Source organism: Pholis gunnellus (genome assembly GCF_910591455.1).
Source record: "Pholis gunnellus genome assembly, chromosome: 20".
NCBI lineage: Eukaryota > Metazoa > Chordata > Actinopteri > Perciformes > Pholidae > Pholis > Pholis gunnellus.
Window position 1 is genome coordinate 21,182,450 of NC_136547.1, and position 11,703 is coordinate 21,194,152.

Sequence of the window (11,703 nt, forward strand, 5' to 3'; positions counted from 1 at the left end):
TTAATGCTGTTTTGGAAGGTGGTATGCTTTTAATTTGAAAGGTAATTTGATGTGTGTTTGTGTTCAGCAGACTTTGACTCCATCTCTGACCCCATCATGAAGGCCAAGATGGTGGCTCTGAAGGGCATCAACAAGGTCATGACCCAGGGCAACCTGGGACTCAGCCCCATGGTCATCAACAGGTAGCACGGCCTCTTGTGCTGATGAAGCAGATGACTGGTTCGGTTTTTGTTCATGTTAAAAAAGCATTTATTACTCTTCATTGTGTGTGTGTGTGTGTGTGTGTGTGTGTGTGTGTGTGTGTGTCTGTGTGTGTGTGTCTGTGTGTCTGTGTCTGTGTCTGTGTGTGTGTGTGTGTGTGTGTGTGTGTGTGTGTGTGTGTGTGTGTGTGTGTGTGTGTGTGTGTGTGTGTGTGTGTGTGTGTGTGTGTGTGTGTCAGGTTCCAGCAGGCTCCGGTGGCTCCAGTAGCCCCGGTGGCCCCGGTGGCCCCGGTGGCTCCGGGTCCAGAGGGGACTCAGCCTCCACAGCTGGTGGTTCAGGTGTGTAGAACCATGACAACATGAGGTTTGATTGAAACACTAATGAATAGGATCTCTTTCTGCCGTCGCGATGTGTTTCCTGAGTTCGTGTCTTCTCTTCCTGTCAGGATGGGAAGCTGAACACCCCGTTGGTGCGACCGAACCCTCCCAGCTTCGGCTCGGGCTTCGTCAGTGAGTATGAGAACATAATCCCAACGATGTGGCCCTTGATTCAGTTAAATAACCACGAAAAATAAAGAACCAAAAACAGAAAAAAGGAACTGGTCAACTCTTGTGGTTTTTTCACAATTGTTAATAATCTCTAAAGACGTCTCTTGCGTCTCTGTAAAGTCCTTTCTCGGTGTGTAAAGTCCATCCTGTGTCCTGCAGACGAGGCTCAGCGGCGTCAGTACGAGGAGTGGTTGGTGGAGACGCAGCAGCTACTGCAGATGCAGCAGCGCCTCCTGGAGGACCAGATTGCAAGTTTTCGCAAGAATAAGAAATCTCTGTCGGCCAAACAGAGAACGGCCAAGAAGGCCGGCCGAGCCGTCGCTGAGGAGGACGCTGCCCAGCTCTGCAACATCACGGAGCAGCAGGGGGCGGTCCAGAAGCAGCTGGAGCAGGTACACCAGCACATACAGGACTGGTACTGGTCCGTACCAACACTAGTAAAGTCCCACAGCTCTCACATAGTTCGACATGCTTCCTGAAGGCCTCTGTACCTACGCTCCCTCACATGATGCTCCACCACCAACTGTGCAGCTTCTGTCTTTAACACACTAATCAATACTTTCATCAGTAACTTTGTGGAACAGCTGGTCACTGTAGTTTCTATCACATGAAATGGTGTTTGTTGGGGACTATTTTCAGCAGCAGATGAATCCACCTTTGGTGCTCCAGTGCGTATTTGAATGTGTGGTTGAGTCAAAATGAGCTCCGGCGTTCATGGTGTTCATCATCAGAGGAACCTGGTTAGTTCATGAACAAATATCTCTGTGACGTCTGTGTTCAGATCCGGAAGCAGCAGAAGGATCACGCCGAGCTGATTGAGGACTACAGGACCAAGCAGCAGCAGAGAGCTACAGGAGCGCCCCCCATCCCCCAGACCCACCTGGGCGGCCCCACAGTGGCCCGAGGCCCAAATGTCCCCCCTGGTTGGACCCCAGCTGGCGGTGCCCCCAGGTTGATGGATCAGAGGATGCCACTCCAGATCCCCCCCGTCCTGCCTAAAGCCCCCCAGGCTCCCACACACACCCAGACCCCCCCACCAGCAGTCTTCACTGGGGGCCCCACCGGAGGAACCAATGGAGCAGCAGGGGACCCCCCTCAGGTAACTCACCTGGAGCTCTACGAAGGTTTAACGAGGAAAGAAATTCATTCAACACGTTTGTTCACGTTGAGTTTCAGTGAGAAACAACAAAACTTCACCAGATCACAGCCTGTAATTAACCATTTTCATCTTCCAATCATCTGATGCTAATTTACAACGTCTATAAAATGTCAGAAGACATTGAGAAATAAAGGGGCAGACATCTGGATCAATGGACCAATCGGCTCAGCTCCTCAAAGATAGAACGATGACGAAGTCATGTGACTTCAAACAGCTTTTTGATATTTAATTAAGAACTGAGATCAGAGAAACAACAGAACGGGTTTCTTTTTTGTGTTCCTATCCTGACTTTTAATTTGTAAAAGATTTTTCTTTTTAATATCTAATGTTAATGGAGTTACCACAAAGGTTACAACTGCACAAAGCGTGAAGCTCCTCAGCTCAGAGAGCTGATTTCTGTCTCCACGACCTGCAGGTGAAGTTTGACGATAACAACCCGTTCAGTGAGGGTTTCCAGGAGAGGGAGAGGAGGGAGAGGCTGAGGGATCAGCAGGAGAGGCAGAGAGTTCAGCTCATGCAGGAGGTGAAACATCACACCATCATCACTCAGAGAACACAATGTTCATCTGCAGAGAGCAGGAAGTAGAAACACACAATGTTCATCTGCAGAGAGCAGGAAGTAGAAACACACAGATGTTCATCTGCAGAGAGCAGGAAGTAGAAACACACAGATGTTCATCTGCAGAGAGCAGGAAGTAGAAACACACAATGTTCATCTGCAGAGAGCAGGAAGTAGAAACACACATGTAGAGAGCAGGAAGTAGAAACACACAGATGTTCATCTGTAGAGAGCAGGAAGTAGAAACATCTGTAGATAGCAGGAAGTACAAATGTACAGCTGATCATCTGTAGAGAACAGGAAGTAGAAACATACAGATGTTCTTCTTCTCCTCTTAGGTGGAGCGTCACCGCTCCCTGCAGCAGAGATTGGAGCTGGAGCAACAAGGCCTCCTAGGAGCCTCCATGGGTCCTGAGGCTGGACTAGCAGCCATTCCTCCATCTGGACCTCTGTTAGGGGCTCGAGTACCTGGAGGTCCTGCTGGGTCAGCACCTGGAAGTGATGGTCCCTTCTTCAGCTCTGAGCTGCCCCAGGACTTCCTCCAGTCCCCCCCAGCAGCTAAACCTCCCCCACAGCACCATGGCCTCTACCAGGGCTTCACAGGAGGACCAGGGGCCACAGCAGAGCGGGGCAGGTCCCTGCCTGAGCACGGGCCCCCCATGGACCCCCACACCAGACCCCCCATGCACCCCCACACCAGGCCCCCCATGGACCCCCACACCAGACCCCCTCATCGGTTTGGACTTGACTCTTCCTCCCCCTCTACCTCTCTCCCCCCCTCCTTTGGCTGCTACTCCTCTGGAGGCCCCGCCTCCCTCATCCAGCTCTACTCTGACATCATCCCTGACGACAAAACAAAGAAGAAGAGGAGCCGGAAGAGGGACGGAGACGACACGGCAGGAGGAGGAGGAGCCAGGACGCCGCTATCGTCACACTCTGATGACACCACAGCTCCGCCCACTCCGGCTCTGTCAGACACTTCCTGCTCTACGCCCACCCGGGGCGGTGTGGACCAATCAGAACTCTGCTTCTCTCTGAACTCCTCTCTCTCCGGTCTGGCTCCATCATCAGAGCTGGAGAGGCAGCTGTCCGTCATCTCCGCAGCCCAGCAGAGAGGCTCTTCTCTGGGCACGGAGTGTCAGAGAGGTCCCCTGTCTGCAGCTTGTCTGCAGGTCAAGGTGGGTCTGAAGTCAAGTGATATTACTGTGATTGTATGTATTGTATATGTGTACTTCAGTACTTCTTGTCCCAGCAGGAGGAGCGTGAGGAGGGAGGAGCTTGTGGAGGAGGTCTGGTGAAGATGGAGGAGGGTGATGGATTCTTCCCCCCCTCTTCTCTCCATGGTGGAGACACTGGGAAGGAGCTCCTCAGACACCTGCTGAAGGACAAGATGTCCCCCACCGGACAGGCCCCGCCCACTGCCCGCCAGCTGTCCAATGAGAGCGCTCGTTCTGAGGAAGAGGACGGGCCTGGCTCCCATGGCAATGTGGTGAGGAGAGGGTTAACTGTAATTACCTCTGACCTCTTAGAAGTGATGAGCTATGTGCGCTAACTGAGCTAGTCATTAGCTATTTAGGCTAGTTATTAGCTAGTTAAGTTAATTATAAGCTATTTGAGAGCTAGCTGAGCTAGTTATACGTTAGTTGAGCTAGTTATAAGCTACCTGAGCTAGTTTTGTGCTTGTTGATAATTAGTTAAGCTAGTTATAAGCTAGCTGTAAACTAGTTAACTCTGTCGATGATCTTATTGATTTGGTATCTGTGGTGATGTCAGGTCACATGACCTCCACCTAGTTTTGACTTGTGTTTACCAGCAGCAACAGGAAGCTAGTTAGTTAATTATGAATTGTTGGTTGTCCTCCAGGTCCTGATAGATGGTCCAGGTCCAGATCTCCTGGACTCGTCTGGCAGGAAGAAGACTCAGCGCTGTAAGAGACTCGCTCGACCGGAGAAAGATAAAGCTTCTAAAAACAAGAGGAGGAAGAAGGAGGAAGAGGAGAAGACGCTTCACTCCTCCTCCTCTGACCCACTGATGACCCACGACAGACAGGTAGACCAACCTGGTCCTCTGACCTCCTTTAGCCATGTTTAACCTCCTTTAGACCGCCTCCTTTAACCTCCCCTAGGCCGCCTCCTTTAACCTTTCACCTCCTCTAGGCCGCCTCCTTTAACCTCCTCTAGGCCGCCTCCTTTAACCTTTAACCTCCTCTAGGCCGCCTCCTTTCACCTCCTCTAGGCCGCCTCCTTTAACCTCCTCTAGGCCGCCTCCTTTCACCTCCTTTAGACCGCCTCCTTTAGACCGCCTCCTTTAGACCGCCTCCTTTAGCCTCCGTTAGACCGCCTCCTTTAGCCTCCGTTAGACCGCCTTCTTTAGCCTCCTTTAGACCGCCTCCTTTAGCCTCCTTTAGACCGCCTCCTTTAGCCTCCGTTAGACCGCCTTCTTTAGCCTCCGTTAGACCGCCTCCTTTAGCCTCCGTTAGACCGCCTCCTTTAGCCTCCTTTAGACCGCCTCCTTTAGCCTCCGTTAGACCGCCTCCTTTAGCCTCCGTTAGACCGCCTTCTTTAGCCTCCTTTAGACCGCCTCCTTTAGCCTCCTTTAGACCGCCTCCTTTAGCCTCCGTTAGACCGCCTTCTTTAGCCTCCTTTAGACCGCCTTCTTTAGCCTCCTTTAGACCGCCTCCTTTAGCCTCCTTTAGACCGCCTTCTTTAGCCTCCTTTAGACCGCCTCCTTTAGCCTCCTTTAGACCGCCTTCTTTAGCCTCCTTTAGACCGCCTTCTTTAGCCTCCGTTAGACCGCCTCCGTTAGCCTCCTTTAGCCTCCTTTAGACCGCCTCCTTTAGCCTCCGTTAGACCGCCTTCTTTAGCCTCCTTTAGACCGCCTTCTTTAGCCTCCGATGGACCGCCTCCGTTAGCCTCCTTTAGACCGCCTTCTTTAGCCTCCTTTAGACCGCCTCCTTTAGCCTCCGTTAGACCGCCTTCTTTAGCCTCCTTTAGACCGCCTTCTTTAGCCTCCTTTAGACCGCCTCCTTTAGCCTCCGTTAGACCGCCTTCTTTAGCCTCCTTTAGACCGCCTTCTTTAGCCTCCTTTAGACCGCCAACTTTAGCCTCCGTTAGACCGCCTCCGTTAGCCTCCTTCAACCTCCTTCAACCTCCTTTAGCCTCCTTTAGCCTCCTTTAGCCTCCTTTAGACCGCCTCCTTCAGCCTCCTTCAACCTCCTTCAACCTCCTTCAACCTCCTTCAACCTCCTTTAGCCTCCTTCGCTACTTTTCTTATGTAATATCTTCTTCATTGATATGTTAACAGTCTGATGTGGCGTCTTTCTAACGTATGATTTTAAAACAGAGGGTTCATTGATGATCAGATGTTGATTGATCTTAATGCTAAACGTGTCTTATAGCTCACTGATTATCTGTATTGATTATTGATTGCCCCCCCCCCCCCCCCCCCCCAGCTGTCTGTGCTGCCCCTGATGGAGCCGGTTCTGGAGGTGGACCTGAGTTTGTTCCCCCCGTACGGGAGCTCCTCTCTGGGCAGAGACTCCACACTGAGCGGTTCCTTCGGTAACGGAGTCCTGGACGGAGTCACGGACTACTACTCCCAGCTCATATACAAGGTACTACTGCAGTAGTGCTACAGGACAGTACTACAGTACTACAGGACAGTACTACAGTGCTACAGGACATTACTACAGTACTACAGGACATTACTACAGTACTACAGGACAGTACTACAGTGCTACAGGACATTACTACAGTACTACAGGACAGTACTACAGGACATTACTACAGTACTACAGGACAGTACTACAGGACAGTACTACAGTACTACAGGACAGTACTACAGTGCTACAGGACATTACTACAGTGCTACAGGACATTACTACAGTGCTACAGGACATTACTACAGTACTACAGGACAGTACTACAGGACAGTACTACAGTACTACAGGACATTACTACAGTGCTACAGGACAGTACTACAGTGCTACAGGACATTACTACAGTACTACAGGACATTACTACAGTACTACAGGACAGTACTACAGTACTACAGGACATTACTACAGGACAGTACTACAGTACTACAGGACAGTACTACAGGACATTACTACAGTACTACAGGACAGTACTACAGGACAGTACTACAGTACTACAGGACAGTACTACAGTGCTACAGGACAGTACTACAGTGCTACAGGACATTACTACAGTGCTACAGGACAGTACTACAGTGCTACAGGACATTACTACAGTACTACAGGACAGTACTACAGTACTACAGGACATTACTACAGGACAGTACTACAGTACTACAGGACAGTACTACAGTACTACAGGACAGTACTACAGTGCTACAGGACATTACTACAGTACTACAGGACATTACTACAGTACTACAGGACAGTACTACAGTACTACAGGACAGTACTACAGGACAGTACTACAGTACTACAGGACAGTACTACAGTGCTACAGGACAGTACTACAGTGCTACAGGACATTACTACAGTGCTACAGGACATTACTACAGTACTACAGGACAGTACTACAGTACTACAGGACAGTACTACAGTACTACAGGACAGTACTACAGTGCTACAGGACAGTACTACAGTGCTACAGGACAGTACTACAGTACTACAGGACATTACTACAGTACTACAGGACAGTACTACAGTACTACAGGACATTACTACAGTGCTACAGGACATTACTACAGTGCTACAGGACAGTACTACAGTGCTACAGGACAGTACTACAGTGCTACAGGACAGTACTACAGTGCTACAGGACATTACTACAGTGCTACAGGACATTACTACAGTACTACAGGACAGTACTACAGGACAGTACTACAGTACTACAGGACAGTACTACAGTACTACAGGACAGTACTACAGTGCTACAGGACAGTACTACAGTGCTACAGGACAGTACTACAGTACTACAGGACATTACTACAGTACTACAGGACAGTACTACAGTACTACAGGACATTACTACAGTGCTACAGGACATTACTACAGTGCTACAGGACAGTACTACAGTGCTACAGGACAGTACTACAGTGCTACAGGACATTACTACAGTACTACAGGACATTACTACAGTACTACAGGACAGTACTACAGTACTACAGGACATTACTACAGTGCTACAGGACAGTACTACAGTGCTACAGGACAGTACTACAGTACTACTACCTCAGCTCCACTTCCTTCTTCACTGATTCTGAACTTTAACTCTTGTCTCCAGCAGAATAACCTCAGTAACCCCCCCACACCTCCGGCCTCCCTGCCCCCCACCCCCCCGCCCGTCACCAGGCAGAAGCTGGTGAACGGCTTCGCTACGACGGAGGAGCTGTCGGAGCAGGAGGGTGAGTGTGTTCTTTAGACCCACTGCTTCGTCTTTAACACTTAATACCGAGCGTCCTAGGGAGTGGGCGACAGAGTACACACATGTAGTACAATTCACTCTGAGAAACGAATAAAATGATATTTTATGATATATCATATACCTACATAACGAAGAGATTCTGGTCGAAAATACCATGGAAGCCATTTTACTCACTCAAAACACAGTTATACACAAACTAATACAATAAACTAGAAGATGTACCACAATATCACCTATTTTTCGCCTTGACACGGCGAGCTACGTACTCCCGTTTGGAGATAAAATCACAAAGCTAAATGCTATCATGGCCGACCCATAGATCAGAAAGCACGAGGATTCGACCCAGAATCCATCAATCCATCCATATCTTCCAATGTTCTCTCCTTGAAACCATTAAAAAGTTACAGCCAGCAACCCGCCAAAGAACACACCGCCACACAGCCACATCTTCAACAGCATCGTACACAGAGAGGATTTTCTGGAAGAAAAACGCTGGAATTTGACGGTAATACGTTTCAGCAGCTGGATGCAAGAATGACGAGATGGTCGTCATTTTACTGTTCGGTGAATCATTTTACGCTCGGGGGTGGCGCGGCATGGTTTTGGATTTTTAGTGGCTAAAAATTCTGTCAATCAACTACAGGACCCTCCTACTGCATCCCTGAGTCTGTTACGCATTGAACAAGGTGACATAGCCTGAAATCAGCCAATCATAGGCTTTAGAAAAGCTCCAACACACACACAGAGAGACGAAAACATCTCTGGAGGCCACAGAAAGGCTTGAATCAGTTTATCACTGATCTTAACTAAACATGTGTCTGGTTGTTTTTTTTCATTGAAAGGTGTGAAGCAGAAACAAAAGGGGCTTCTGGCTCTAAACCACGCCACCAAAACAGTAGATGTCCCCGCCTCCCTGCCCACCCCGCCCCACAACAACCAGGAAGAGCTCAGGTAAGCTCCGCCCACTGAGAAATCCTCTTTATGGACATTTAAAGGTTGAGGAGAATGTTTGTTCTGTTCTTTAATATTATAATTCTCAAAATAATACACTTATTTAAACTCGTCTTTGGCCTTTTCTCCGGGTGGTGACACGTTTCCCTGACTCGTCTTTCTTCCTCCACAGAGTTCACGACTCGTCAGGACGCGACAGCCCTGAAGGGTTCGTCCCGTCGTCTTCTCCTGAGAGCGTGGTGGACGAGGAGGTCAGCAGGTACCCCGACCTCTCCTGGATCAAACTGGAGCCTCCCTCGCCCTGCGTCTCGCCTACAATACCCATGATGCCCTGCGCCTGGGGAAAAGGTCAGTTAACAGCAGTGTTACAAGGCTCCAGATACTTTGTGTTACTGCAGTAGTACCGTACGCATCGCGGCGGCGGTACTTTGTTGGAGTCGTCGTGGGAAACAGAAAAGAAAGATCAACACATCATTCAAATAATTAATTTCTTACCTGTTTTTGTGTGTGTGTGTGTGTGTGTGTGTGTCCGGGCTCTGCAGTGAAACAGGAAGTGAAGGCGGAGCCTAACCATCAGGGTCATCCCTCATGCTCTAACACAGACCTGGTAACCATAGCGATAACCCTGAACCCTGTTGCAGCTCAGGTAAACGTTTGTGTGTGTGTGTGTGTGTGTGTGTGTGTGTGTGTGTGTGTGTGTGTGTGTGTGTGTGTGTGTGTGTGTGTGTGTGTGTGTGTGTGTGTGTGTGTGTGTGTGTGTGTGTGTGTGTGTGTGTGTGTGTGTGTGGCCCCTCCCTCCTGATGACATCACTGTGACTCTGTTTACAGACTGTAGCAGACGTGATGGCGGCGGTAGCCGAGCTGTTACTGGTCCCCGTCCCCTCAGACTACCAGCTGAGCAGAGCCACCGGGAGGAGCTCTGGAGTCAGAGTTCCACTCACACAGGTGGGTCAAAACCTGTGTGCATGTAATGAAAGTCATCATTCTGAACGTCACACTGACTGTTTGATGTGTTCGCAGAGTTCAACAGGAAGCAATCAAGAGAGACCAGCTGCTGCTGGAAACACTGGTCTGTACACACACACAGACACACACACACACACACACAAGCAAGCTTGTGATTGACAGCTTTGTATCTTCTGTCTGTGTGTTGCATCCAGGTGTCAGCGTGGACTACATCCAACATGGCGGCGCTTCTACTGTCAGGCCTCAGTGTTGCAGCTCCTGCAAGGTGCTGCTGGGAAACGGAGTCCGAATCGTCAAGGAGCTGAAACAGGTTGGACGCAGTAGAGAACTGTGTAACACAGAGTGAAACAACAAAGATGGCAGACAGGAAGTCACCGTGTGTGTGTGTGCGTTTATTACAGGAGGGTCAGTCCAGATCCAGCTTGATGTTCTGTAGTCCAAACTGCTCGTCTCTCTACGCAGCTGACCTGCAGAGCAGAAGAGCTGTGAACCAGGTTAGTGATTGTTGATCAGGAGTCCATCATGGTGATCAGCTGAGTGATGTACCATCTAAAGGAAGTGACACGCCTCTGATGTTTGATGATGTCATGGCGTACAGTTGATGTCCTTCTGTCCTCAGGCTGCAGTCCCTCCCAGCAGAGTGCAGCACCAGTACACCAGCAACATGTCCACCATCGCCGTCCACTCCCTCCTCCACACTCCCTCCTCGCCTCCTCCAACCTCCTCCCCTTCACTCTCCTTCCCCCCCGCCTCCGCCATCACCATGGAGACCAGTCCCCGCATGGACAGCCTCAAGGTGGATGGTGTTATTGATTTGATTATCAAAAGTTGTAGCTGATCATCCGTTTGATTGATTAGATGATTAATTGACTCTGTACTTGGTTTACAGGTGAAGGTGAAGCTGAAGCCCCGCCCCCGGGCGGTCCCAGGTGGAGACGACTTGCTGTCGTCTCGCCACGGGAAGAGGATGAAGAGTAACCGCTGGAGACGCTGGAGCTTTAGCATCACATTGAGCAGGTTAGCCCTTTAGCATCACATTGAGCAGGTTAGCCTGTTAGCATCACGTTGAGCAGGTTAGCCTGTTAGCATCACATTGAGCAGGTTAGCCCTTTAGCTTCACATTGAGCAGGTTAGCCTGTTAGCATCACATTGAGCAGGTTAGCCTGTTAGCATCACATTGAGCAGGTTAGCCTGTTAGCATCACATTGAGCAGGTTAGCCTGTTAGCATCACATTGAGCAGGTTAGCCTGTTAGCATCACATTGAGCAGGTTAGCCTGTTAGCATTGTTCTGTATGTCTCTTTTATCCCAGGGGCACTTGCACTCCTAACGAGACGGTTGCCATGCCAACGGAGGAGGAAGTGGATGTACTACTGAATAAACTGGGGGCGTGTCTTCGTCCTGATCCGCTACCCAAAGACCAGCGGAGGTGCTGCTTCTGTAACCAGCAGGGTGACGGGCAGACAGACGGACCGGCCAGACTGCTGAACCTGGACCTGGACCTGTGGGTGAGTCTGGACCTTCAGGAACCAGCAGAGTCTCTGATGATGGTCTGGATCAGTTGATAACGTGTCTCTCTCCGTGTCTCAGGTCCACCTGAACTGCGCTCTGTGGTCCAGCGAGGTGTACGAGACTCAGGCCGGAGCTCTGATCAACGTGGAGCTGGCTCTGAGGAGGAGTCTGTCTCTACGCTGTGCTCACTGTCACAAGAGCGGAGCCACGAGCGGCTGCAACCGCCTCCGCTGCACCAACACCTACCACTTCACCTGTGCACTGCAGGCCCACTGCACCTTCTTCAAGGTACACACAGTAACACACAGTAACACACTGTAACACACTGTAACACACTGTAACACACTGTAACACACAGTAACACACAGTAACACACAGTAACACAGAGTAACACACTGTAACACACTGTAAC

General features: G+C 50.0%; 1 protein-coding gene across 2 annotated transcripts in view; it reads left to right on the forward strand.

Annotated features, from left to right (window-relative positions):
* LOC306712254 (histone-lysine N-methyltransferase 2C-like) overlaps positions 1-11,703 on the forward strand; it is a 59,124-nt gene that overhangs the window by 41,941 nt on the left and 5,480 nt on the right. The window contains exons 47-68 of one of the 2 annotated variants that reach the window (XM_079181441.1): positions 68-182; positions 440-539; positions 647-710; positions 909-1,141; positions 1,531-1,848; positions 2,324-2,431; positions 2,806-3,645; positions 3,723-3,956; positions 4,331-4,516; positions 5,919-6,080; positions 7,723-7,843; positions 8,706-8,814; positions 8,987-9,162; positions 9,357-9,460; positions 9,643-9,759; positions 9,835-9,883; positions 9,975-10,090; positions 10,182-10,274; positions 10,400-10,576; positions 10,670-10,797; positions 11,092-11,287; positions 11,370-11,579. In XM_079181441.1, coding sequence (XP_079037567.1) covers positions 68-182; positions 440-539; positions 647-710; positions 909-1,141; positions 1,531-1,848; positions 2,324-2,431; positions 2,806-3,645; positions 3,723-3,956; positions 4,331-4,516; positions 5,919-6,080; positions 7,723-7,843; positions 8,706-8,814; positions 8,987-9,162; positions 9,357-9,460; positions 9,643-9,759; positions 9,835-9,883; positions 9,975-10,090; positions 10,182-10,274; positions 10,400-10,576; positions 10,670-10,797; positions 11,092-11,287; positions 11,370-11,579 — 3,956 coding nt within the window. The remainder of the gene's footprint in view (positions 1-67; positions 183-439; positions 540-646; positions 711-908; positions 1,142-1,530; positions 1,849-2,323; positions 2,432-2,805; positions 3,646-3,722; positions 3,957-4,330; positions 4,517-5,918; positions 6,081-7,722; positions 7,844-8,705; positions 8,815-8,986; positions 9,163-9,356; positions 9,461-9,642; positions 9,760-9,834; positions 9,884-9,974; positions 10,091-10,181; positions 10,275-10,399; positions 10,577-10,669; positions 10,798-11,091; positions 11,288-11,369; positions 11,580-11,703) is intronic. The other variant, XM_079181442.1, reaches the window with a different exon arrangement.